At 46.1% G+C, this 27,724-nt stretch overlaps 1 protein-coding gene and 1 long non-coding RNA gene across 3 annotated transcripts in view; both read right to left on the reverse strand.

Annotated features, from left to right (window-relative positions):
* The window catches only part of CES5A (carboxylesterase 5A), a 29,364-nt gene extending 7,456 nt beyond the window's left edge, over window positions 1-21,908 (reverse strand). The window contains exons 1-10 of one of the 2 annotated variants that reach the window (XM_040498048.1): window positions 21,669-21,905; window positions 20,340-20,544; window positions 18,175-18,313; window positions 16,688-16,821; window positions 16,058-16,211; window positions 14,188-14,295; window positions 12,311-12,415; window positions 11,108-11,248; window positions 8,056-8,121; window positions 5,313-5,460 (exon numbers count right to left, since the gene is read on the reverse strand). In XM_040498048.1, the coding sequence (XP_040353982.1) occupies window positions 5,313-5,460; window positions 8,056-8,121; window positions 11,108-11,248; window positions 12,311-12,415; window positions 14,188-14,295; window positions 16,058-16,211; window positions 16,688-16,821; window positions 18,175-18,313; window positions 20,340-20,544; window positions 21,669-21,771 (1,303 nt within the window). In that variant the 5' untranslated portion in view covers window positions 21,772-21,905. Of the gene's footprint in view, window positions 1-5,312; window positions 5,461-8,055; window positions 8,122-11,107; window positions 11,249-12,310; window positions 12,416-14,187; window positions 14,296-16,057; window positions 16,212-16,687; window positions 16,822-18,174; window positions 18,314-20,339; window positions 20,545-21,668 lie in introns of both variants that reach the window. The other variant, XM_040498050.1, reaches the window with a different exon arrangement.
* A 3,916-nt stretch (window positions 21,909-25,824) lies between these two features.
* Window positions 25,825-27,724, reverse strand: part of LOC121045326 (uncharacterized) — a 255,537-nt gene continuing 253,637 nt past the window's right edge. Inside the window, exon 5 of the long non-coding RNA XR_005797703.1 lies at window positions 25,825-25,921. This is a non-coding gene — a long non-coding RNA (uncharacterized LOC121045326). The remainder of the gene's footprint in view (window positions 25,922-27,724) is intronic.

Genomic DNA, 27,724 nt, shown 5'->3' on the forward strand with positions numbered 1-27,724 from the left:
AAAGCCTCTCCATGCCTCACAACACTATGGATGCCACTTGTCCTCTTAAAGTTATCAAACCAACCCCTGCCTGCCTTGAAGACTTTTTCATTTTCTGTTGACGTACCTGGCAGTTTACTTATGAGGTCAGCGTACAAGCCATTTGCCGTCTCATAGATAAAGTTCTTGGTCACAGTATCACCTGCTAGTTGCTTCCCATTTATCCAAACCAGAAGCAACTTTTCTACATCTTCCAGAACATGTGGCCATTGCTTTGATATTCTCCTGACTCATTTTGCTGCATCTAGCCCCCTTATTTCTTGTTTCTGCTTTAATATTGTGCAAATGCTCAATGTAGATTTCCTATAAAACCTTGCAATTTCGGCCACCCACATACCTCATTCTGACCTCTCAATGATTTCCTTAACTTCCACCATAATCATCTCCTTCTTACTGCCTTTCCTTTCAACATTTTTCTGCATGGGGACCATTGTCTATGTTCACACAGATGTTGACTACAGCACAATATTAATAAACTCTTGTCATATACTGTATTTAATGTAACTGGCAAGGCAGCAGAGGAAAGGGTCTATATCTCAGGCAGCCTGACCTAGAATGAAGCAAAGCATTCCTAAGCTTACTCTTGTATGGAAAAGCAAAGGACTGTCCATAGGTGCTTTGAAGTGACAAAAAATATACTAGTGCCAGTTGTAGGCACCTTCTAATGTTTTGAAAAATCACTGATTTCTGCCAAACACTCTGGCCTGAGACTGAGCATCTGAGCATGGGAGACGATCACCCACAATCCCACAGCAAGAGAGAGAGAGAGAAGAATCAATGGCTCAGCTGTGATCATGTGATGTTCGGTGTCATGTACTATTTGTATTCCAAGACATTGCTCATTTATCAAGTTAAATTTTATTAGAAATGTTTGCTTATCTTGTGGAACACTCACAGAAAAAGTTGCTCTCAATCCAAGGTTTTACTCTATATGATTTGTAAATATCTTCTCCCATTCTGTGGGTTGTCTTTTCACTTCCTTTATATTGTGCTTTGATGCACAATAATTTTTAATTTTTATGAAGTCCAATTTATCTATTTTTTCTCTTTTCATTACGCTTTTGGCATTGTATCCAAGAATCCATTGTTACTTCCAAACTATTTGTATCTTTATTTCTAAAGTGAGTCTCTTTTAGAACAGCATACAGTTGGACTCTGTTTTTATAATCCATTCATTCTGCAATCTCTGCCTTTTGAGAGAATCCATTTATATTTAGTGTAATTACTGATTAGGAAGGGTTTATTTCTGCCATTTTACTATTTGCTCCTCAATATGTCATATATTTTTTATTCTTCAATTCTTCCATTACTACTTTCTTTTGTGTTAGATAATATTTTCTAGTGTACCAGTTTGATTCCCTTCGTTTCTTTTACTCTACATATTTGTAGTTATTTTCTAAGTGGTTGTTCTGGGGATTATAATTAACATCCTAATTTAAAATAATGTATTTCCAATGAATACCAACTTTGTCTCAATGGTATACAAAAACTTTCCCCCTTTATAGCTCTGTGCCTTTATGTTGTTGTTGTCACAAATTGCACCTTGATGCACTGTATGTCAAAACATAGATTTAAAATTTTTGTTCTTTACACTTGTCTTTTAAATCATATAGGAAGAAAAGAGACACTAGAGAACCAAAAATGAATTAATACCGACTTCTACAAGTAAACATAAGTAATGTGAGTACCTTTAGTGGTGCTCTTTTTTCTTCTTGTGGGTTTGAGATACTGTCTAGTGTCCTTTCATTTCAGCCTTAGGGACTCCCTTTATCATTTCTTACCAGGCAGGTTTACTAGTGACAAAATCTCTCAGGTTTTGTTTATCCGGCAATGTCTTGATTACTCCTTCATTTTTCAAGATAGTTTTGACATATGGAAATCTTGGTTGGCAGGCACTTTATTATTATTATTATTATTATTAGTTCAGCACTTTGAATATGTCATTCTGGCCTCTGTGGTTTCTGTTGAGAAATCAGCTGTTAATCTTATTGAAACTACTTTGTACATGATCAGTCTATTCTCTCTTACCTTTTTCAGGAATTTCTGGTTTTGGTTTTTGATTGATTGTAATATGTCTCTACATACATCTCTTTGAGCTTCCTCCTACTTGGGAGTCACTGAAATTCATGTACATGAATATTTACATCTTTCATCAAATTTGAGACATTTTGATAATTACTTTTTTAATATTATTTTTACCTCTTTTTCTCTCCTCTCCTTCTGGAAGTCCTATCATGCATATGTTGAGATGTTTAATGGTGTTCCACAGGCCTCTTGAGCTCTGTTCACTTTTCTTCATTCCTTTTTCTTTCTGATCCTCACATTGGGTAAGATCAATGGATTTGTGTCCAAGTTCTCTGTTTCTTTCTTCTCTGTGTTCAAATCTGCTGTGGAGTCCCTCTAGTGAACTTTCCATTCCAGTTGTATTTTTCAATGCCAGAATATCTATTTGGTCCTTTTTATAATTTTATAAATTCTCTCTTTATTGCTTCTGTATGTGGTGAAACATCATTCTCATGGTTTCCTTTAATTTTTTATATGTGGTTTCCTTCAGCTATTTGAGCATGTTTAATAGTTGGTTTAAAGCCTTCAGTAAATCTAATGTCTGGGGTTCTTCAGGGACAGTTTCTATTAATTATTTTCCTGTCTGTGGGCCATACTTTCCCATTTCTTTGCATGCCTTGTAATATTTTGTTGAAAACTGGAGATTTTGAATATTATAATGTGGCAACTCTGAACATCAGATTCTACCTCCTTTCCATGGTTTGTTGTTACTGCTTGTTGTGGTTGTGGTCGTTTGTTTGTTTAGAAATGTTTCTGTACTGGGATGCCTGGGTGGCTCAGTCGGTTAAGCGTCCGACTTCAGCTCAGGTCATGATCTCACAGTTTGTGGGTTTGAGCCCTGCGTTGGGCTCCGTGCTGACAGCTCAGAGCCTGGAGCCTGCTTTGGATTCTGTGTCTCCCTCTCTCTCTGCCTCTCCCCTGCTCTCTCTCTCTCTCTCTCTCTCTCAAAAATAAAATAAAACATTACAAAAATTAAAAAGATAAATGTTTCTTGGTCATGTGTAGCCACCAAAGTCTTTCTCCTGTTTTCTTAGTGGTCAACTAATAATTTTATGGATCAGCTGAGGTTTTCATAAAAGCCTAAAACAAACAAACAAAATCTCCCAGTCTTTGAAGATGGGCATTGTGTGTGTGTTGGAACATCCCTCAACACTCAGCCAGACAGTTTACAACTCTTACTTAGTTTTCACTTTCTGTTTGAGGATAGCCTCCAGGTCAGCCAGATATAACAGCTTAGGGCCATCTCAGGGCTTTTATGAGCATGCTCCCTACTCTGAATATGCACAAGGCCTTCTAAATTCCCAGGTATATGGAGAGCTTCTCAATCCTTTATTCCCAGAGCAGCTCATTGCCCAGCTTTTCCTCCTAAGTGTTGTCTCTTATTTATTCCAACTGTTATCCCTTGCCCCTAGTGGTATCAGCAAATGCATTTACCTTTAAATGTTTATGAAAAATGCCCTCCAGGTAGGTGTCTAATCCCTGAGAAAGCTCTATGTTAGGGGAAATAAAAGCAAGCCCTTTTAGCTTAGTTGTTTAGGGAGCCACCAGATAGGTCAAAGCAAACAACCACGAGTCTTTGAGAATAGGTTCTTTTTTCTCCCTCCAGTACTAGCAGCCTAGACTATAAATATGGGCTGCTGTCTTTAAGGCCATTGCCTAGCTGGTGGCAGGAAATGGTGCAGAGTAAGTTAACATGCCACAAACACTCTCACTGAGACTCCAGGGTCTATATTTTGATGAAATGCTCATTTGCTTGCTATACACCCTTGATTTATTTCCAGAGTTCTGGTAAAATTGATTCTGACAGTACTTGCCAGTTTATTCACTGCTTTTGTGGTGGGACAGATTTTGGAGTTTCCGCCTCCACCACTTTTGCTAACATTGTTAATAGTGTTTTTTGATGAGAAAAAAGTTTATTTTGCTTAAGTACAAGTTAAGCTTTTGCATTTGGGTCTACAGCTCAACTCACGTTGATTTTTGTGTATAGTGTGAGTTAGAGGGTTGAGGCTCACTTTTTCTACATAGATATCCAGTCATTTCAGCTCTGTTTTTTGAACAGAATTTCCTTTCTCCATTGAATTATCTTGGCACCTCTATCAAAAACTGGTTAACTGTCGATTTTCTGGACTCTCCACTCTGTTCGATGTGTCTATTCTTCAGCCAGTAACAGACTTTCTTAATGACTGTACTCAAAAATAACACTTGAAATCAGATAACTTGTAAGTCCACTAACTTTGGTGTTCTTGTTCAAGATTGTTTTGGCTACCCTTGCATTTCCATGTAAATTTTTTGAATCAGTTCATTCATTTCTCCAAAACCACTGGTGAAAGTTTGAGATTGGGATTGTATTCTCTGGAGATCAGTTTGCTCATTTTCTCTTGAACCCGTTTTAACCAGGCTTTTACTCCCATCATCCTATCACAATAGTTCCTGTCAAGGTCACCAGTGACCTCTGTGTTCCCAAATTCAAGAGTCCGTTCTTGGTCCTCGTTCCCTTGTCACCTTTGCAGACCTTTTGATACAGAATCTTATAGTGCCCTGCCACTGCTATCCCCTGCCCTGTGTTTTTTTACTTATATTACCATCTAACACATATATATTCTATCTTGACTTGTTTGTTAGTCTCCCCAACTAGAATGTGAGTTACATGGTGTCTTTGTTTTGTTCACTGATGTATCCTCAGGGCCCAGAATACTGTCAGGAAAATAGTAGGCTCTTGATAAAAAATTGTGGAAACAGCAGGAAAGGGGAATGGAAGAGAGAGAGAGAGAGAGAGAGAGAGAGAGAGAGAGAATAAGGGCAGGGCAGGGGTAAGGAAGGAAACAAGGTTTGTGTCGCCACAAGTTACACTCCCTTTCTGATTGCTCCAGTACTGCTGATACTTAAAATGTTTGGGAAGACACTTTCAGAGAAAGGAATGTGGGAAATAAAATTATGGGGAGGTGGGAATTTTCTGGATGGTCCTGACAAAGGAGGAGAAACAGAAACAACAAAAACTGATCAACATCCCTGAACTCTGAAAGGCACGGCAATTGCAAAGGTCAGCCTGCAGGGTTGTATCCCAGACATCCTTGGGAACTCCTTCTAACTGAGGGAACAGAAGGGTGGAGCAGGGCCAGTCATCAGGCAACAAGAATTCCTGCGGCCACTGGCCTTGCTGAGCTGTGACCCTGCTGTGTCGGGAGTGGGGGTAGTGCTGAGAGACTCACCTCTATGATATCGAGCTGTGACCACCCCAGGGACCACAAAGAGCGCATCTCCAAGCAAGTCCAGAAAACTATCTCGTATTTCAACCGGGGAGTGCTTGTTGTAGAAGTAATGATCAGCCACAAGGTGCAAATACTGGGTGGGAATATTCTGTAAGAAATCATGGCCACAGAAGATCCAGGTCAGCAACATCCAGCACGCCAAGCGTTTGCCTGGGCAGACATGATTCTGAGGTCTTTACATGCATCGCCTCATTTAATGCACACAGTGTTCCCATGATGTAAATATCAAAATTAGCCCCATTTCACAGATGAGGGCACTGAGGTTTAGAGAGGTTAAGGGGTTGTCCAAACTGGTACAACCATTCTTTCATTTGCAGCCAAATTTCATGCTACTAATCACCGTGCACATGCCTCTCTGAGATGCTCCAGAAACGGCCACCCCTGGCCAGAACTGGCAACATGGTTTGCAGGGCAATGTTGTTCAAAAATGATACCAATTTCAAGATGGTGACAACATAGCATTCAGTCAAGTGTAGAACTCTTCTGAGTGTAGACCTTTGTGCCAACACAGGTCCCACACCCAGGAGGCCGGCTTCAGGTAGTAGCACTGCCTCCAGTCCTTTGCTGGTTCGAGCTAGTTGCTCTCTTGGAGTTCCCTCATCTATAAAAAACAGGCTGTGCTGGGAATCACGAGATATGAAGAAAGAAACATGCTGTCTGGCACAGAGCAGGTCTTCTGCTCTATTGGTTTCCCTCAAGACCTATTGCCAAAACCCTTAACGGGGCATTCCGTGACTTTTTGACCCGACACTGGGCTGCCTCCCAGTCTTCGATCCCTCAACTTGCCCCAAGCGCAAATGCCAGAGGATGCAACGTAAACTTCATGAAGATTCAGGGTCTGCCACATCAATTGATGTTCTTGGGGATCTGGGGGGTCTAGGGGATGCTGGGATAAGTTATGGCACCTCAACCACCATCCCCACCCCCCAACATGAAAACAAGCATGGTCCTGCAGATGTTTCTCTGGAATTTGGAGGCAGTATACAGCACACTCAGACTTGTTCATCAGGTCCTCTGAAGGCTGAGTGTTTTTAATCAGGCCCAGAGCAAGTCCAGGCTCTGGTGCAAGTGCCTCTGACTTGGACCACGTGACCAGCAGACCCCTAGGTGCTCACGGTACCCAAGGAGGGTCCGGATGCTCTGTGGACCCTCTGGTGAGCCCCAGTGGGATACTCACAGTGCAGACCCCTGGGGTTCCAGAGCAAGGCTATGCCATATGCATCAGAGAACAACTTAACCATTTGAAAAGTACTTGCTCTGCCACCTAGGAGAGACTGCGTGCCCTTCCAGTCCTCCTGCACCTCCCCACAAAGCCCACTTCCCACTCCTAGGACCTGGTTCAACATACCTACTCCTCTTGGAATGCCCTCTGCTCAAATGTTTCCCTTTCCTAAACCAGATGGCCTCCTCCATGAGGCCATCTCCATTCCAGCCTGCGAGGTCTCACTGTCTGGTGTATATATATTTTAAGTATCTCTCAAACCTCAATCCCAGTTTGGACCACTAGATAGCCAAGACTCATCAAACATTACCTCTGGGCCTTGGGGCCCGAAGGATCCGCTGCCTCTGGTCTGGCTCACTCTGTGGCCACAAGGCTCTTTCCAAAATGGAAATCAAATCATGCCACTCTTCCTCTGTTCCCAGCCCCTGGGATGAACTTCACCTTCCTTTCAGAGCATTTAATAGCTGCAAGCACCCTCCTCTACTGCAGCCTACCCTGCAGCTGACCTCATCACACTCCTCTGCTTCTAATCTTGGGTCCTCCGGCCTGGACCTTCAGCTCCCCTGGCCCCTGTTCCTCTACCAGCCAGACAAACCTAACTCATCCTTCAAGGCTCTTCTCCTTGAGGCAGCCACCTGCTTCCTCCTGTGGGCCACACGGGGCCTCGAACATTCCTCTGCTCTGGTTTGCAGACACTACTGAAGTGCCTCCTTCACTTCATCCACCACACGCTCTCCAGGTTCTGCAAGTGTAGAAGGAGTGCCTGCTCATCACTGTACCTCAGTGCCTAGGGAAGCGCTGGGCTCTCAAGAAGCAGCCAGTCAATGAATAAGTGCACGAAGGGAACCTGGTACAGAGTTCACACTGGATGTTTACGGCAAGAAGGAGGGAAGAAGAGAAAGGAATCCATTCCTACATCTAGTGTCTGGCTTAAGACCTGATACTGACACATCTGTTCAGGGAGTGAATGAATAAACAGTTGAGTCAGGATCCTGGGCCTCGCTGGAACCTAATACAGTGCCCGGCTGGCGTGGAATGAATACAGGTCCTTAGTTCCGGGTGTGTTTCAGAATTCAGAACTTTGCTAACTGTGCATAAATAATTCAGTATATAGGCTGCGTGTCATGTCACATGCTCTGGGGGCGGCTGCCCCAACCCCCACACTCCTTATGTCATCAGAGAAGCACATGAATAGGGGGATGAATGAAGTGGATGAGAACAATAAACACGGAGGGCCACCTATCAGCTAAGGAAGGTTCGGTCGTCCTACAGGCTGTTTTTCAGAGCTCCTTGGATTTTGAGATTGTGAATAAGGGACTGTGGTACTCTATTTGGCAAAGATTCACTGAATGAGTGAATGAGGAACAACTGCAGCCCCAGCCCCTACTGCTGAGTGTGCCCCAAGGAGGTCTGTTAAATAGGTGAATCTCTGACGAGTCACAGTTGCCCAGGCTCACTTACCAGGAACGTGTGTACGAAGTAGAGGGCCAGAGACCTGTTGGAGCCCCCGAGGATCTCAGGAAACTCCTGTGGAGAGAAGTAGGGCATCCTCCGTGAGCACCTCAAGACACCAGAAGGGAAAGTGGTCTCACTGAGGGCTGAGGGGCCTGCCTTTTAGAGGGGAGGCTGGGAAGAGCAGGAACCCATTTAGTCCCCAAGGGGCGACATGCAGGAGTGGCCTCAGTGGGTCGGAGCAATGACAGTCTCTTCTCACACTTGCTAAAAGGCAGCCATTCCCTGCCATACCTGTGGCCTTGTGGGGCCCGAGTGGCTGCCCTGTGGAAAGACCGTGTTACGAGCTGAAATGTGCCCCCCAGCCCCCATTCCCACGTTGAAGACCTAACCCCCAGTACTCCAGAATGTGATGGAGTGGAGACCACGTTTTTCAAGAAGTGATGAAATGAAAGGGAGGACTTTAGTTGGGCCCTAATCCAACCTGACTGGTGTCCTTACAGGAAGAGGAAATTCTGACACACAGAGACACCAGGGGCGTGTGCATACAGAAGAAAGACCATACGGGGACACAGGGAGAAGATGGTTTTGTGCAAGCCAAGGAGGGAGGCCCCACAAGAAATTAAGCCTGCTGACACTTTGATCTTGGACCTCCAGACCCTGGGATTGTGAGAAAATAAGTTTCTGTTGTTTAAGCCACCTGGTCTGTGGTGCTTTGCTGTGGCAGCCCGGGCAAACTAATACAGGCTACAGCTTGGCTTTGACACCACGTTCAAAGAGAGGCCAGAAAAATCTCAAACTAGTGGTTTATTGTTCTCTTTCTAGAGATCTTTACAATTAGGGCCTCTGAGATGCCAGAAGTTTGCAGAGAGCCAGTGAGGTGGCAAGACTGGTGGTGAAGAGCAGAGGCTTTGCTTGGGTGCCTGGCTGGCTCAGTCGGTTAAGCGTCTGACTTTTGATTTCAGCTCAGGTCATGATCTCCCAGCTCGTGAGATCGAGTCCCACGTCGTGCTCTTTGCTAACTAACAGTGCTGAGGCTGCTTGGGCCCAGTCTCTCTCTCCCTCTCTCTCTGCCCCTCCCTTGGTCGTGCACGCATGCTCTAAGTAAATAAATAAATAAATATTTTTTAAAAAAGAACGTATGCTATGCTTGGTACATAGTAAGGGCTAGGAGTAATTACTTGTTAAAAGACCCCTCCCTGGCCAGTATTACAGCTTAAAAACATGAGAGGGTAGAAATACTCTCCACTTGTCAAATGAATTTCGCTTTGACATTTTCTGCTGAAAATCTTGAGATAATAAATCACGAGGGTAAATATTTAAACGTCTCTGTCTCCTGGAATCTGAGGGAAACTCCTGAATCATTCAATTTATCTACACGTGTATTTCAACCACTAAGAACCTCTCTATATGTTCAGCAGCTGAAGGATTTGGAGGGAATTTTGGAGGATTTCCTATGGTCTCCAATGGTCAGCAGTGGATGTCACTGCGAGGTCACATGAACTATCCACACTGATGCAGGCTCTTGAGCTATGCAGACCCAGGCACCAATTCCCATCCTGCCACTTGAATAATTCCAATAGCTAACATTTACTGACGTGTGCTTGTGAAGCAGGTAGTTAAGATCATCCTATACCACGGATTAAGGAACGAAGGTTCAGAGAGGTTGGGCAGTTCACTTAAGGTCACACAGCAGGTTACCAGAGAACCCAACATTTAATGGCAGAGCCTAAATGCGACTGTCTCCTCCCCCAGCTGGGAGACTTTGGGGAAGGAATTTTAGCCTTTCTGAGACTAAGTTTCTTTAACTGAAAAACAGGAATAACAATGCCCATTTGCAAGTTGTTGGACAGATGGTACACACTGGGCACGTGGAAGAACTCGGGACTGGCTGCAGTGGTTATGGTGGTGGTGTCATCGGTAGCGCCTGCCTTTTTCTTTCTAGCACAAACCTGGTAGCATCGAAAGGCCTTGCTGAAGCCACAGTCTGTGACTCAGATGCCTCATTTGCAACACGAACAGAAAGATCCTCACTCCCACTTACTCCAAAACATTGCTCTGTAAGTCACATTAATAATGGTAGAACAGGCCTTTAATAGCCTGATGAACTCAGGGTTCTGGTTCTAACCAGCCACCAACTAGCCTTGAACCTTGACAAGCCTCTGGATTTCATAACCACATTTCCCTCAGCTTAAAAGGAGAAGGTTGGTCTCCATGATTACGCTGTGATGATGGTATGGGTTTGAGCATTCCTACCCTTCTGAGGACAGATGAAAAATTTATTTCAAATCAAGAGGGTCTTCTTTAAATGGCAGGGTCAAGAAATCATGGCTCCTTCTCAGGACTCAGCCTGAGCACAAATAATCCCTCCTTGGAGAAGCCTTTCTTGACCACCCCTTCTCCTCCCTAAAGATCTTCTCCCACCAGTTTATGTCCTTCCTAGCACTTACACTTTCGGAAACTATCTTTTCAACTGTCCATTTCATCTGGGCCTCCCCAGTAGGATGTGAGCCTGCAGAAAGCTGGGACTGGGTGACTTGTTCACTGTTGAATGCTTGCTTTTTACCAGGGTGTAGAGCGTAAAGTAAACGTTCCCTTCATACTTGTTGAATGAATAAGACAATTCAGTGATTTTGCAACTTGTACAAACCCAGAGAGCATTCTTGGAAGTCAAAATTTCATAACCGCACACGAAATGCAAAGGCCTGAACATTTTCCAAACCTGCATGAAATTCATCTTTGAAGTAGTCACTGTGCTCATTTGAAACAATCATTTGTGATGTTTTGAACAAAGCTCAAATGGATCCATCCTCTCTTACTTTTTTCATAGAGTTGTTTCTTTCTCCATGAACCTTGTATGAGGAGCCGGGCAGATGCTGACTCTGGCTGCCCTCAGTCCTCAGCTACCCTCCTTCAGAGAAAGGAAGGGGCATCACCGTGTCCTTGGCTTCCAGGCTCCTGCATAACACTTGGCGTCCTTGCTGGCAGTGCTGAGCTGTGGAAGCATATACAGCTGCCACACCGCTGAGGAAGCGACAGGAAGGACAGCTGGGATCCTTACCGTGGACAGCAGGAAGGCACACTCGTGGTTATTGACTCCGATGATAGAAGGAACTGAATTAAATGCTTTTTGAGTCAATAGGGCTAGAGGCTCATCAGGAAAGAAAAACTCATCAACCACTGGAATGAAAAACGTGATTTTCTGGAATAAGGAAGAAGAGAAAAATCAGCATCTGCTTCTGTTCACAAAATCTGCTGTCCCCAAGCCCCCAGCCAAGGAGACCCAACCCGCCGAGCAGTGGTCAAACTACATTAAGAAAGGAAAAAGCCACAGTTGGCCCATCCTGATGTATCAGTTCTGCTTGGCCGGCCCTGCACTTGCTTAGGCAAAGGGGCTCAAATTCTTTGAGAACCACTGACCAAATGCAGCAGGCAGAGTGGTGAGCAGGGGACAGGGGAGTGGCCACAGTAGTGGGGATTAGTATGCGCATCTTCCCGAGAAGTCCTCCTCAGCACTGTGCCTTTGATCTGGCTGAGTCTTGGGTCTCAGGAGGAAACACCTGGCTTTATCCACGTTTTTGGGGGGTCTCTGGGAGTGGGGATGGCGGGGAGCACACAGAAGACCTTTCACACTCCATCGGGTCAAGGACTTGTTATCCAGCTCCCAGACTCCAGCACAACTCACAGCGGACCCTTCATCCATGCCAACAAAGTATTTCACAATTGTTAGAATCTGACAGATAATGGCCTTGCTCTTCCAAGGACCATCAGAAGCTCTCACGAGTGGAAGGGGCACAAAGAGCTCATTCAGTCCAGTGACTGAAATTTGTCAGTGGTCATCTAGACTCTGCTTGCATACCTACAGAGGTGGGTGTCTCACTACCTTCTAAAGGTGCTGGCCCTTTTTCAGAGTTTTTAGAAATTTCCTGGTTATACCAAGCCAAAATGGCTTCCTAACAGAACTCACACTCTTGACACTGATTTTAGCTTCTGGCAGCATGTGGAACAGGGGAAGTCCCTCTTCCCAGTGACTTAAAGACAACATTTGTGTTTTCCTGGATCTTCTCCTGGCTAAGCAGCATCCCTGGCCCATCAAGTTCTTTAAATTACCTATCATGGTTCTGTACATTCTACAGCCATTACTATGAATCCCAACCTCCGTCTTTCCAAATCCCACATCAAAGTAAGTAAGAGAGCGGTGGGGTTTGTCTGCCATTCCATTCCAAGCACAACCCTGCCCCGAAACCCTCCCGCCCCTCTTCACCTTGGTGATGTCCAACAACTCCTCGGAGGGTTTTGCCCTCAGGCACTGCAGCAGGGCAGCAGAGTCTGACGCCTGGCAACCACAGATATGCGCAAGCACCTGCAACTGTTGCCAGAGAAGGACCAGGTCAGAGCACAGCATGGAAAGTCGCCAAGAAAATGCAAAGTGAAAAGAGTCCTAGATCCTTCATACATGAAGCCTGCTGCCCCTCCCCACCCCCTGAGGACAGGCGGGCACTGAACCTCTTTGTTCTCTTGCCTGACTCTCCTTGTCATCTTTAGCAACCGCTGGAGTAGGGGGAGGTGGTATGTCAGCCTGTGGCTGTGGAACAGAGTCAAGATTCCTGGCCATGGAGAGACCAGTCCGATGGTGTTGGCTCCACTGGCAGTAGGCCTCAGTCCAGACGCCCAACTCTGGGATGCTGAGTGGAGCCAGGAGCCCCAAGCGTGAGGAGCAGCTTTGCAAGCATGACTTAACGGTCAGTTGAGGCATGACTCTGGTTCAGTGTCAGCTTGTCAGCTCTGTTAAGCCTCACCCCCACCACAGCCTAGAATACCCTGAACAGCTTTTCCTGTCTCGCATCGATTCCACTCATCCCTAGCTCCTCCAAGATGTCCTTTCAGACCACTGCAGCTCCCATGAACCCCTTCCTCCTCTGATTTCCTGTTACCTCAAGGATTCCCACCTTCTCTACCTAGCCTTTTCACAAACACTGCCTTGCGCAGTCGTCGAACTTTCCGTGGGAGCTCATCCCTTGAAAGTGGTGGCCCCCCAAGTGTCTGGGAGTCATGAATGCTCTGAGAATCCAACGAAAGCTACAAACCCGCTCCCTGGGAAAATGCACAAACATATAGAATCTACACACAACGTACAACTGTAGGAGCGCAAGGACCATCTCCCAACTACCCATGGATTTCAGGTTAAAAACCTTTGTCATAAAATGATTATGGTCTTCTGAAGTCAGTGTAGCCCTTCCCATTTACAAACCCACAGGTCCTAGCATAGAGCTGGGAGGACTATGGACACTCAGCATACGTGTGCTAAATGAACAAACAGAGGCACAAACTGAAAGTTGGTATGTCATGTTCCCCAAATCAATATTCCCGATGCATTGAGAGTATTTTTACAATATTATGACTCCATGTCTCTGCTTGTGGTGTGCACTGTCATTTTCTATCAGGTGTTCAAGCAAATGCACCACGAAAATGCATAGTCCCCAGGAGGTGGCTCCACAGCCCCGTGCTTAATCTTCATTGACCGAATCAGCTCATTTGTTAACTCATTCATTCAGCAAACAGCAATAGTCACCTAATATGCACCAGGAATCATGCCGGGACATGAAAGATACAGAGACCTTGGTCTCCAGGTCCTCACTGTCTGCTAGAGCACTAACCAAGATGACAGATGACAAAAGTCTGGGGCATATGCCTCACCGCCCCCTCACAATCTCATGCCAGGCAACAAGAATCAGTCACAGTGTTATTTCCCACTGAATTGGAAACAGCCTAAGAATCTTTCTTAACAGAGAACTCTAGATACAGTGGAGTCAATATAGGAGATGAGCCGTATATAACACAGGGGACTGAGTTATATATCCTAAGTGAAGAGTAATGAATAAGATGTCAGAACAATTACATAGACACTCATGTACACACACACACACACACACACACACACACATTCACACACACCAACAGTATTTCACTGGGGACCTATTTTCTGTCAAACCAGGCCTCCCATAGAGCAATAAGGTTCACCTCGGCCAGCATCAGATTCTTTTGACCATGGTCAGTAGGACCGCCAAGCACATGGTCTATGGACACCTGACCACATTCTCCCCTGACCAAGTAGAGGAGAGATGTTACCGAGATACCTACATCCTTCTTCCCCTCATCACCAAGGGATCTCATCAGTAAAGGCAGGATGGCCACCCCACTCTCCATGATGGCTTTGTGGAATAAGCCATTGGCCATGGGGGACAGAATCTGGAGAGAGAACACAGGAGACCAGGAAAAGTTATGCAGGGGACTCTCCATCCAGCACATACACCATCCACCTTTCCTTAAAGAAACCTTCCCAGGAAGCCTCCTTAAAAGCTTTGTGCTTACAGAAAAAAAAAAAAAAAAAAAAAAGCCCTGGTTTGGGGACTCAAGGACTAGCCATGGACGTATGGACAAATTATTTAACCTGTCGGAGCCCCAGGTGCCTCAGGAACTTTGAGGTCAAACATCCTGGTGTGTGACTGCTTGCTAGCTCCTTCATTTCCTAGCTGGGGGAATCTCAGGCAAATTGTTTCATATTTCCGAGCATCAATTTACTTCTTCCAAAACTGGAAGGAAAAATGGAGCACATATCACAGAATTGTGGCATAGAGCAGAAGTAACAAATATAGAAGGCTTTGCACAACGCCTGGTCAGACAGCATGCACCCACGAAATGGGGGTTGTCATCATATATGCAAAGTTGAGTTATTATAATTCACCTTACTGAATTATTTTGAAGATACAAAAATATCTTGTGTATTGTCAAGTGCTACACCGTGGAAGCTCTCTTAACCCACTTCTATGTAACAGACTTTTGTGATGAACATGTGACCCTGGAGATGCCAAGCACTCAGAGCCAGTGGGCTATTTTCTAGCACCACCACAGGTGTCTATTCCCACAAGTTTCTGGCCAAGAGGCAGGTGTGTTTGCTTCCTCACTTGTTTGGTCAGTTACACTTGCTACTGTAATTACATAATCAATGAAATACCGTGGGAACCAGTGAAGTATGTGTGTAAGAAAAGAAAACAAAACTATGTTTGGGGGAAAGAAACCTGTGATAAAGACAAGTAGCTGAAAAATACTGCCGGCAAATTAGGTGTGAAAAAGATAAGAGTAAAATACGTTGGGTGCGGCGGGGGCGGGGGGGGGGGGGAGCGGAAAATTCCATAAATGCACCTCATTCACAGACAACAAAGCGCGCATCTTTTAAAATTCATGCTCACTGTAAAGAAGCTGAAACTGTAATTAGAAGACCATGATTCCAATGGGTGGTTTATGCCAGAGAACCACGTTGGACCTCTAGCCAGCAGACCAACCTTGAAAAGATACCACACTACATACCAAACCACTGATAGAGAAATGCACACTTTCTCTTTGAAGTTAAAATAAAATGTTATAGGGCCGCCTGGGTGGCTCAGTCAGTTAAGCGTCTGACTTCAGCTCAGGTCACGATCTCGCGGTCCGTGAGTTCGAGCCCCGCGTCGGGCTCTGGGCTGATGGCTCAGAGCCTGGAGCCTGCTTCTGATTCTGTGTCTCCCTCTCTCTCTGCCCTCCCCCCCCCCCCCCCGTTCATGCTCTGTCTCTCTCTGTCTCAAAAATAAATAAAAAATGTTAAAAAAAAAATTAAATGTTATATGCATCCTTTTTTTTTTAAAGTTTTAGCTGAACTTTTCTATTAAACAAGTAATTACCAGTCCTGGTAATTGGACACCAGGGCTTCCACCCTATAAATATAAGGGATTTTTCTTCAAACTATTACTCAGGATGTGATCTTGGGTAATTCATTTAAACTCTTCCTGATGACAGCTCTTGTCCACAAAATGACAGAGAGCCCCTAACTCTCTCTGTGAGGTTTGAGGGAGACAATGTGTATAAAAGTGTTTGTTTCACAGGAAAGCACCGGTCAGCTATAAGTGATTCATGGTCCTCATTTTTGTAACCTCCCCCACCAAGGTCTGTTCAAATCCCAAAGAGAAGAACTCACGAGGCTGGAAACACTGATGGCTCCCGCTGACTCTCCGAAGATGGTCACGGAGCGTGGGTCACCACCGAAGAACTTGATGTTGTCCTGGACCCAGGTTAGGGCAGCCACCTGGTCCAGGAAGGCCCAGTTCCCCCGGGCATGCTCATCCCCTGTGCTGGGGCAAGAAGTAGGGTGAGAATACTCAGTGGGCTGCAATCTGCTTCCTGCCGCTCAAGGAGTTCAAGGTGGAGGCTGTGGGTGGGTGGCCACTCCTTTGCAGGATCTTCCCTGCTGTTCGTCCATCTGCTGGCCAGACGCAGAGGGTCTAGGCCCGGGAAGGAGGGCAGAGTCACAAGACGGGAAGGAGCCAGGTCCTTGACTGGCCATGTGAAAAGATGTCTGTCAGTCAGGATCACTCAGTTGGACCTTACTTGAGTGAGAAAGAGATTTTTATTGTTTTAAGCCACCAAGACTTGGGAGTTTATCTGTTATAGCTGCAAAGATTACCTCACTAATTCGGGTCACAGTTATTCAGTGTCACTGAAGGCTCATTCTTCCTTACGCAGCTGGGCACTGAATCCCCTGTGGCTGCCATACAGCTGTGCTGGGGTGTCAAGGGACCTGGGGTGTCAGGCTCTCAGGGACACTTACTTGAAAAAACCAAATATTCCTAGCCGGTACTGGGTAGTCACGATCAGCACGTCCTCGTAGGCAGCCAAGGCGGACCCATCGAAGGAGGAGGCTGAGCCAATCTTGAAGGCACCCCCGGGGAACCACACCATGACCTGTAGAAGGGAGAGGAACTCTCCAGTTGGCCTGCCAGGCATTCACACCCCCTCCCTATACATTTGGGACCTTCCTTCTTTAGGGAAATATAGGTGTCTCACTTTCCTTTCTAAAAGCATGAGAGATTATGTCTTTTGAAGAAGGCCAAGGGGTGAGCATGGAGGCCTGAGTTTGATTCCCAGCTCTGCCACTGACAAACTGTGTGATGCTGGGCAGATTACTTAACCTCTCTGAGGCTCATTTTTCTCATCTATAAGATGTGAAGAATGAAAGTATCTCATTTTATGGGCTATCATGAGATTTCAACAAGATTCTGCATTTAAGTTCTTAGAACAATTTCAAGTGCTCAGAAAGTATTAACCAAATATCACTGAACTTGTGACCCACACGAAGACAGAAATCATCATAAGCCCTGTGGAGAGCAAAATCCACTTAAACTGTTTTAACTTTACTCTTTCCACTACCTACAGAGAGAAGCGAAGCGAGGAGAGAAAAAAAAAAAAAGGGAAGAGAAGTGTGAAAACTTTACTATATCAATTAGAAAAATTGGGACTGGGCAACATAAAACATTCACATGGTACTATCATGATTCATATACTTACAAATATATCTTTTTCATTCTCTTTTTTAAGGTCATATTAGGGACTACAAGTCTTGGGCCAGCCATGGGGGATAAGGGAGAACCAGACAAAGCACTGGCTTTGACACAGGAATTTCTACTCGTTGTGTGTACAAGGCATTTATGCCATCCCTGTGCCTCATCTTCTTAATCTGTACTATGGGTCCAGTAATCTTTACCCATGATAACTGTGGGGGTTAAATGAGATAATGTACTGTGCCTGGCACACAGTCAACTGCTCAATATATGTTGTTGTTATGATCCAATAGAGTGAGTCTCTCATTGCAGTGGCATGGGGGAGAGATGATGGCTTTCCTACTCACTAATACAGAGATATTTTACATCCTAAATGAAATACTTAGTATTATTACCTGTCCTCGTTGCAAACAGAAAAATTGGAAGGTGTATATCCTCTTTAAAGGATTTCCCAAACAGAGTCCTTGTAAGCAGTCTTTCTAAATGTTTACAGACCATTAAATACTCAACAGAGGGGAAAAACAAAACAAAATAAAAATTGAAGGTCAAGTTGCTGCCAATAAAGAAGCAATCAGAAAGGAAGATAGAGGAAATCTGTCATTAAATGACTTTTTAAGAAAATTATTGATGTGCAAGTGATTACATTTCTCTTTTACCCAACAGGGGGTAGGTTGGATTCTAGACACCCAGCCACTCCTCCTGGGTCCCTGGCTGAGAACCTGCTAGCTGGAGCCCCCCGCATGGCAGGCAGCCTTACAGGGAGATTGGAGCCATTGTCCGCATGGGCTGGCGCATAGATGTTAAGGTACAGGCAGTCTTCGGACGCTTCCAATTTGGGGTAATGCACTTTGAGAACGTGTTGATAGGAGACCAGCCACTCTAAGTCCTGGAAGCATCTTGGAGGAAAAAAAGGAAAACTCCTCAGAGTTGCTGTCACACTTGCCTGGGAGGGGCCAGGTCCCGTGACGGCAGGGAGGCCTGGTGTCCTATGTCTGAGCAGAAGAGGCATATGGGAGCTATTGGTACAGAGTCTAATCGTCTCCCTGGCCCCCGCCATAGTGGCACAGACAAAGAAACAAACTATGATTCTCTTTGATCTGGTTTAGGGGTGGGAAAGTATGTTGTGCAGAATAATTGTGCCATTAACCTCCAGTACCCACCCATGCCTACACCCACTACCATAACCCCAGACACACACATAGAGATTCAAGATGACTCAACAATTCCCCAAACTAGAGGGCAAGACCCTGGGTTGCAAATCAAAGGTATTGCTGTAGTAGCTCCCTTTTCTGCACCCAGAGGAACAAAAGGACATCTCTAGGCTTTTCTACCAGGGACCAATAGAGGTATATGTACAAGGAGATTCCTGCATTCAAACCTTTGCTCAAGCTGGTCCCTATGCCCAGACTGTTCTCTCCTCATGTTTGTTTGCTCGTGTTCTTTCCTTTCTTTCAGATTCAGTGCAAGTGCCACCTCCTTCAAGAAGCCTTCTGAGATTTCTCCAGTTAGACCACAGCTCTTCTTTAGAGACCGCTGTACATGTTGCGTTCTTTCCTAGAAGTTCTCCTGGGCTTCCCACTCAAACGGGAGCAGCTTAAAGCTTAGGACTCTGTTTTGGTCACCTCAGTACTTCATAGCCCCTAGCACTGAGCCTGCTTGCTATGCAATAAGATTGAAGGAGTCTACATATGTGATTTCTACTATACTTCAGTGCTCCATGAATGTTAATTGTTTTTTTAATAAAACAGTGTACAGATTAGGCGGTGGGAAACCGTCGCTACAAATTTACCCCCAGACAAGTGCTTATGCCTTTTTGCCCTTTCGTATGTTGTTTATCAGAAATCAAGCCCTCGCTGCTTTCAACACAGCCATCCCTGACCTCCCCACAAGGTGAGGCTAGGTGGTTCCTTCTCAGCACCCTTTTCTGATCCCCTAAGGTTGCCCTTGACACTCTATATTTTAATTATTGCTGTTATTTCCACCCCTGCCACCCCCACCAGCCCCCAGGTTCCTTCAGGGAAGCTGTGACCAGCCCACTGTGGTATCTGCCAGAGCTTAATGGAGAGGAAGTTACTGAGCTGGCTCTTAATGGATATTAGTTGAATGAATAACTGAATGAATGAACAGATGAGTTTCAGCTTAGTGTCCTCAGTCCTTGGGCCACATGGGGTCTCCTTTGTGGCTTAGGGCACTTCCTAAAACCAGAGTACTCCTTCTGCCTGGGACTGCCAAGGCAAGGAACCAGCGTGGCCCAATGTGAGGACTTCACAAAATCTGAGTGTCAGAAGATTCTTGAGGATTTTCAGGTCTCCCATCTCAACCTATGCTCAAGTTCTCAGGATTCACCCACCTCACTCAGCTTGAAAATTTGCAGTGACTGGGAGCTCCCAGCCCAGAACACACTCACGTACTCCATAGGTGTCTATGGATTTCCCTGCGCTGGGCACAGAGTGCTAGAGCTGAAATCTCTTGCAAGGTGGTTCTTCACCCTAAAGCCCTCAGCCTGGGTGAGAGGTGACATGGAATCACGCGGACAAAGACTCGGTAAGTCCGTCGTCGTGGTTCCGAAACCTGATTGGTCCACAAATCCCTAGAGAGCTTTCAGTGACTCTAGTTTTTTGGGCCCAGCTCTGGAGATTCCAATTTAGGAAGTTCAAGAAGGGAGCCCAAGAAATCTGCATGCTCTGAACACCACCACCACTGATTCTGCTGGTCAGCCAGCTGGGGAGCCATGAGATTACCGAAGGTCTTGTCTACTCCCGTACCCACCCTCCTCCTCGTCTTCCTCGTCCTCCTCTGTCCCCTCCTCCTCCTCCTTGTTCCCCACCTTTCCCAGGGGGGCTGCATGACCTTTATTCCCCCTCAGTGCTCTGTCCCCACTCCCAGTTCACATTCCACCCATGGGACCGAGCCTGCTCTTACAATTTAGGGTAGGATGTGGCATTTCGGAAGTCATTCCAGGGCAGAGCAGGCTTTGGTTGCTTAAATCGCAGGGGCCCTAGAGGAGGTGCAGCATAGGGGATCCCAAGGAACATGTTCACAGGCACGGTGCTTCCCAGCACAGTGGTTTGCTTCCCCCGGACCCATCCCAGCCTGGTGCTTCTCACTGGTGCATCGGCAGCTGGCCCTGAGGGGACACACAGGGAGCAATCCGATGCTGGCCGGGTAGAGAACCAGAATAAGCTCAACTAGGAGCTCCCCTCGGTGGGGGCACTCTTTGTTGGCCCAGACGCGGTGCAACAGGAAGTATCTAGACTCCCTGGCAATGAACCCAGGTCCACTGCTTCCTTCAAGATTGCCACCTGCATAAGAACACCGACTTAGTTTCCACTAGGAGTATAGCACCGACCCACAAAAGTTTCCGGTCACCTTAGGGCACAAGTAGCCTCTCCCTTCTGCAGCACAGGTTTCTCTTACTCTGGAACTGATACATGCCAGGGCTGCAGATCCTAGGATCCCACAAACTCATCTAACCCAGAGTCCCCACATGCGGGTCATTTTCATACTCACCATCACATTTGCTGGCATGTCTGTGCATCCCCTGTCTGACTACTAGCTTTTTAATTTTTCTTAAAATTAAATTTTAATAAACTTAAAAAATCTTACCTAGAGGATTCCTAAGCATGAACGTCTACGGAACTGTGCTTCTGATGAGTTAAGTATACGCTTTTGAATACGCATGAAAATAAGTGGATGTCAATGAAAATAAAAAGTTCTCATACAGATGCCACCTGACATCAGCTCATCCACCTCCAGGATATGAGGAGGACATTTTGGAAAACCAAGAGTGCAAGCTTCTTGGTTTCCACATAGAATATAGAGCATTGAGAAGTTCACTGCCCAGCTACTTGCTTGGCAGGACTCAGGTGTCTTGGTGCTACCTGCTCTAACGTCACTGTGACAGTGAAAGTCCTATCCGGGCAGCCAGTACCACAAAGCATGGGCTCTATCCTTTGCCCCTCCCCAGTACCCAGGACAGAGGGCTCTGCAAGCCTCGACAAGGTATGAGCACCCAAGGATAGGACCTGGATCTTCTGTGCAATACCCACACCCACAAAGGACACTCTGTTGGGGGGCTTTCAGTGACACCAGGACATTGGTCAGGTGCCCTGAGGTTACTACATGGCTTTCCATGCACCATGAGACCTCTGAGAAATAAGTTTGTTTGCACTAGTAGAAAAAAACATCCAAGATAAGGAAATCCCCCTACCCTATCTTCTGAGGGCCCTCCTCTCCCACTGGGTGTCTCACCCTTAATGACAGCTACAAGGACCCAAAGAGCCCAGATCAGGGTCTGGCCTGGGTGCACCCACATCCCACTCATCCGGCTGGACCGCCTGAACTCCTTGCACATCCGCGGCCTCCGCTGGTCTCAGAGAGCTTCAGTCAAAGAAAGAAAGGGATCAACAAATGTTGAGCAGGCAGACACAGGATGCAGGGTTGGTGGAGAAAGGCATCAGACCGAGATCTGCAGAGGAATCGGCCAAGCAAGACTTTCCTGTTCTGATTTATATAAAGAGAAGCTGATGATTAACTAGTGAGCTGGTGAAGGATAATGTGGTAGGTTCTGGGCTCATGGGATGACACAAATAGAAAAGACATTTGGGATCAGGTAAGTCAAAGACCTCATGGGGCGCCTGGGTGGCGCAGTCGGTTAAGCGTCCGACTTCAGCCAGGTCACGATCTCGCGGTCCGTGAGTTCGAGCCCCGCGTCAGGCTCTGGGCTGATGGCTCGGAGCCTGGAGCCTGTTTCCGATTCTGAGTCTCCCTCTCTCTCTGACCCTCTCCCGTTCATGCTCTGTCTCTCTCTGTCCCAAAAATTAAAAAAAAAAAAAAAAAGTTGAAAAAAAAGACCTCAGCTCTGATGCCTGCAAAGGTCAGGAAAGCAGCAAACAAGCAGTGAATGAAGCTGGCCAAGAGAGATCAATTGGAAGCAGTGGGGACTGTGGAAAACTGGATAGCACATGCCCTGTCTTAAAGGGGCAATGGCTTCTCAACGCCAGTAAACATTTGGCTTATGACAATGTAGGTACACCAAACCAGAAGTCTATGATCTCTCTCAATTTTTATATGCAGCCTCACTTTTTAAAAGTCCTGATATGAACACAATGCAGTATTTCTACTGGCTACAATTCTGATCTAGACCCAGCACCCCTGTGTAAATATGAGGAGACAAGCCCAAAGAGGTGAAGTTACCACACGTGGTTCTGCTGGAGCATGTCCTTAGCATTCTAGGTTCTCGCTGCGCTGCTGGTGGGTCATAGAAGATCCGGCTCAGGACCCAGGAGCATCACCATCCTGCTCCCAACAGGGTCCACGCTGCCCTCAGGGTAAAGGGCCTGGGATGGGGTTTTCCAAATGCTTGGGGCTGGATGGGTAGAATCAGAATTATCTGGGGTACTTGTTGATATTGTGTCCTTCTGCTCCACTACCCCTGGAGATATGGGGGCAGGACAGTATCCATAGTGGGTTTGGGAAGCATCAACCTAATGCACAGGTTTCCCAGAGTGGTCACCTCCTAGAAACGCAGGATTGTCACAAGCACATATTAGGAGCCTGCTGGCTACAGAACTCTGCATAATAGGCAAGGAAAGGCTTCCTCGAGCTCAGAGCAAGGGGCTGCCTGATGCATTTGGCTAAAGGCAGGTGCTCTGTAAACCTCTGCAGAATAGAAGCCTTCCAGCAAATAATATCTTTCACCTCAATTCCAGCTCCATTTCTGATACGCCTATGACAGCACCAGGAATTACAGAAACAGGACTTGAGCGCAGTCCTTTCTGAAGGTTTGATTCTTAATTCAGCAAAAATCACTTATGGTTCAAATAAATCTTGAAAATCCCTCAAATTGCCCCTGAAATCCAGTGAACAGGCCCTACATATGCTGTTGAGGAGTAAGGAAGAAAGAGACTGCCTATGCCAGACGTCTGGATATTCAAACTGCCCACCTTTGAAGTGATCACAAATCCTGGGAGATGAATGGGGGATGGGGTGGGAATTTCTAAAATGTTTCTGATGTGCCTGCAGAGTTTACTGGTTTAGGCTCAAGATTAAGCATACCAAAATCCTATGTATAGACATGCTGGTTGCTGCTAGGTTCAGGTACTTACAGTGTTTTAGGCATCAAAGCCCTTAGCTTGGGTCCGGGCCATAGAGTAGGTCGTCAGTGGTATTTGCTAGACTGGAATCTAACCTTAGCTTATTAAGACACACACACACACACACACACACACACACACACACATGCTGATGCCTTTCTTCTCTAGCTTCTTACCCTTTAAAGCTCAATTCAACACCCACCTCTTTCAAGAACCTTTCTTAGATTCTCCTGAACTCCTTAGAACTTTGCTTTTCTGGTCCCTCTTGCTTCCTAATTACCTGCGAATAGGATTGCCTTCCTCCTAGACAAAAGTTCTTTTCCATTTATGTATCCATCACAGCTTCTTCTGTGGGTCCTGGTGTTTCCCTCAACTTAGCCATTGGCCTTGTAACTTCACAGTTGGTACCATTCCCACTACTAACTTGACTATCGATTCACTCAGAAGTTTTCTTTAAATTGACTTAAAAAATGATTTATTATCAAGAAATTTGTATATAGCTAATGCAATGGAAATAGTGTTTTGAAAGGAGTAAATCAGTATATTTTGCATTTCTATACTGAAAAATCATCCCCCCACCTCTGGTAACCATTATAGTAAAGCTGTAGGGTATCGTGTAGAGGACCCCAAAAAGACAGAGTGGAGACTCTGCCCCTCCTGCACCATGGATCTTGGGAAAGAGAACGGAACAATGGTAGGGAAAACAGGGAGCGATACCAGGTGCCCTGAGCCCCTCTTAGACTTAAGTCCAAAAGTGGGAGATGTGCTAGACAGGGAAGTTGAAGGCAGACTTGTTTCTCCAGGAGAAGACTGCCACAGAGGCGCCCCAAATCCTTAAGCCAGACTGTGGCAGCCAAAACCGAGTAGAAGAGGATGGGCAAAGAGAGACCTCAGGTGATGCTCCTGCTTATCCTGGATCAGTTAGTCCTTGGAAGGGCCCCAAACATGGCCTTGAAGGGAACTCAGAGGTACTTGGAATATGGTTGGGAGCTGGATAGGAAGGAGATCAGGGGACCCACAGAGGTGCTTCCTGGGCTTGAGGACAAAGTGAACCACAGCCTGACTTAGGTGGAGCACAGTGCTGAGTGCTGGTCAGAGCTGAGGTGGGGCACTGAGTCATTGAGGATCCATGGGCTTTGACCAAGACAACAGGATAGACCACAAGCTCGCCATATTAGAATTATCTTCCCAGGAATTTGGTGCACAGGGAAGTTGCTGTGGACAGCCCAATAATTCTAGGACTATTGCAAGTAGGGCCAGGCTCCCTCCACGCTTCTATTTGTGTGGTCACATAAGCTTCCCCCAATTCATGCATCCAGATGCCATCTTGGAGAGGAGCGGGGAGGATGGGAAGCAAATCTGAGGTCATGCATTTATTTGAAAAAGCTTATGTTACTTAAAGAGATTGTTTAAATTATTGAATAGGACTGAATTTACCAGAGAGAGTTCAATGTAAATATGTACCATTAACCACGAGGGATGAGGTGTTCTCTCTCTGTTAGAAAGAAAAACTAGTAAGTGTTATAGATATATTTAAGAAACAGGTTGCGGGGTGCCTGGGCGGCTCAGCTGATTGAGTTAGTTGAGGGTCCGACTCTTGACTTAGGCTCAGATCATGATCTCATGGTTAGTGAGATCAAGCCCCGCATCGGGCTCCATCTGTCAGTGTGGAGCCTGCTTGGGATTCTCTCTCCCTCTCTCTGTTCCCTCCCCGGCTCACGTTCTGTCTCTCAAAATAAATACATAAACTGAAAAAAAGATTAAAAAAAGAAACACACTGTGGGCAAACTGATGCTATCTTTTCTACAAACCCAGCGCTGAGAGAGAACTGTGGAGGGCATGACTTCCTAACTACGTATCTTATATTTGCTCTTCTGTCAAGGTGCCACCTCTGATTATCTCAGGCGCCCGCTAATGGACAGGGCCTGCACTCTGGGAAACTAATACGGCCTGTAATAATGATACTAGTTTTCATTTACGGAATGCTTTCTAGGCTATCAGAACCTGGGCTAAACGTTTTGCAACCCTTACCTTATTTAATGCCATTATTCCCACTTTGCAGATGAGAAAACTGAGGCTCTGCAAGGTAGAAGGAATTGCGAAATATCACAAGGCTGACAAGCCAGCACAGCTGGGACTTGATCCCAGACTTCCTGCTTCCAAACTGCAGGCTTAGCCATTTAGAGAAGAGAAAGGAGGAGGAATGAAGGTCAGGGAGCATGACTGACTCCTGCAGTTCTTGGGCTGTTAAAAATCATTTAATCTTCTAGGAAGCTGAGTAACCCCCTGACGTCACCTCCTTGGACCTTGATGTTCCCATCAGTAGTACAGACCAGTGGCCTGGATGGCCCCTGAGACACAGACCTTTGATGGGCTCTCTCTGTCCTCCCAGACTGCTCTGCTGAAACCCTGTGGGAGAAACCGGAATGAGAGAGGACCTCAATGTGAGGCTCAGCTTTGGCTTAAAACATATGCTAATCGACCCTGCTACCAATGGCCTCGGGTGCAGACTGGACTGCAGGTGGACAAAACAAAGGGAGGGTGCTCTGGGATGGACTCGGGTCACAGGGGGCAATCCCCCTGTCACCCAACATGGGCCCAGAGCTGGGTACCCTGGGGCTTCCTTCCCACAGCCTTTCTTCAATCCCACTTCACATTGCTGCTCAATGCAAATGCTTCAACAGGATGTTCAAATCCTTTCCCATCTGGCTTCATCCTGCCATTCCAGATGGATGCCTCACTGCACCCCATTGTTGCACCCCCATAACTGTGCTTCCATCACCTCACCCCCATCCCTATAGCCTCATCACTTTACCCCATCCCTGCACCCCCATCACCTCACCCCATCCCTACAACCTCATCATCATACTACCATCATTTATTCCCATCACTGTGGGTCCCATCACTGCACCCCATTGGCAACCATCCTTTGTTAATTACATTTTCCTCTCCTGGAATGTTTTGCCTTGACTTCTTCACCTGGCAAAATCCTATTTGTCTTTCAAGCTCCCACAGCAACACCGTCTCCTCCACGCGGAGCCCCTTATTCTCAAGTGCTACAACCGTTTTCTCCTTTCCTCCTGTGTGCTTTGTCAATGTTTCTATTATATGATTTACAATGCTCTGTCCTCGTTCTGTGGCTGTTTAGCCACAAATGATGATGAGGCTGAGGATGATGATGCCGATATCACTTGTCTCCTGGTCACATAACCTCAGGCCACTCTGCTTTAAGTCACAGCTGCAGTGGACAGTTCTGTGCAGGCTCAGTCTCACCTTGCACTGACTGCACACCACTTGAAGCACGGGTGGGCCATGTGACTTTCTATTTTCTGCCCCAGGGCCTTCTCCCTTGTCACAAATATCCCCTCTGACTTTGTCTAAGTGAGATTGAAACTAGAATAACCCAGGAGTAACACTCTCAAGGAAGGGAGAACGAGGCCTGGGAGATACACACTCCAGCCTCTGAAGGCATTCTGTGTGCTGCTCAGGAGGCAGAGGGTTCCAGAAAAATTGAGTTCTCATTGCTCACAGCAGCAGTCTCAGTAACACATCCTTTCTTGTCTTTTCTCTCTCTTCTCCCAGCCCCAAGCTCTGCTCTCAGGGAACAAAACTAAGTCAGTGGGCACCAGAAGAAGACCTAGGAAATAGATTATCAGTGGGAATATGTGAGTGGATCCCTCACCATTCAGACAGCATCATGTCATAAAGACTCTCAGGGATGGGTTGGGATGCGGTCCAGCTGGAGGGGACCATTGATGTATGCCTTAACCCTAGCATCTCTAAGGTATAGAGGTGATGCTAATTACAAGGGTTGTGGTGTTGGCTGGATTTCATTAACTGCCTTGGAAACCCTGAAGAAAAAAAAAAAAAAAGACAGGCTCTGGTCAATCTGCTATCAATACAGAGTGAAAATTGTTAGGCTTCCTGGCAGCTTTTAAAGATAACCTTATCTCCTTGAACCACAGGCCATGCTGTGAGGCCCAAGATTTCAACATAAGAGTGAGAGAGCTGCAAAGAAGGTTCAATGCGTAGCTGTGGAAGATCTCTTATACTAAAGCCAGGGCCCAGGTAAGATGATTAGGACCCCAAGACCTGGGGTGGAGACATGTGGATGGATGTGTTTGAGAACCATGAACATCCAGGTTCTCCTAAACTCTCCAAACGAGTAGAAACCAACCTCTCCTTCTTACTAGAGGAGGACAGACTTGATTT

This window comes from Herpailurus yagouaroundi, unplaced genomic scaffold (assembly GCF_014898765.1).
Source record: "Herpailurus yagouaroundi ecotype Mexico unplaced genomic scaffold, PumYag 190, whole genome shotgun sequence".
Lineage (NCBI taxonomy): Eukaryota > Metazoa > Chordata > Mammalia > Carnivora > Felidae > Herpailurus > Herpailurus yagouaroundi.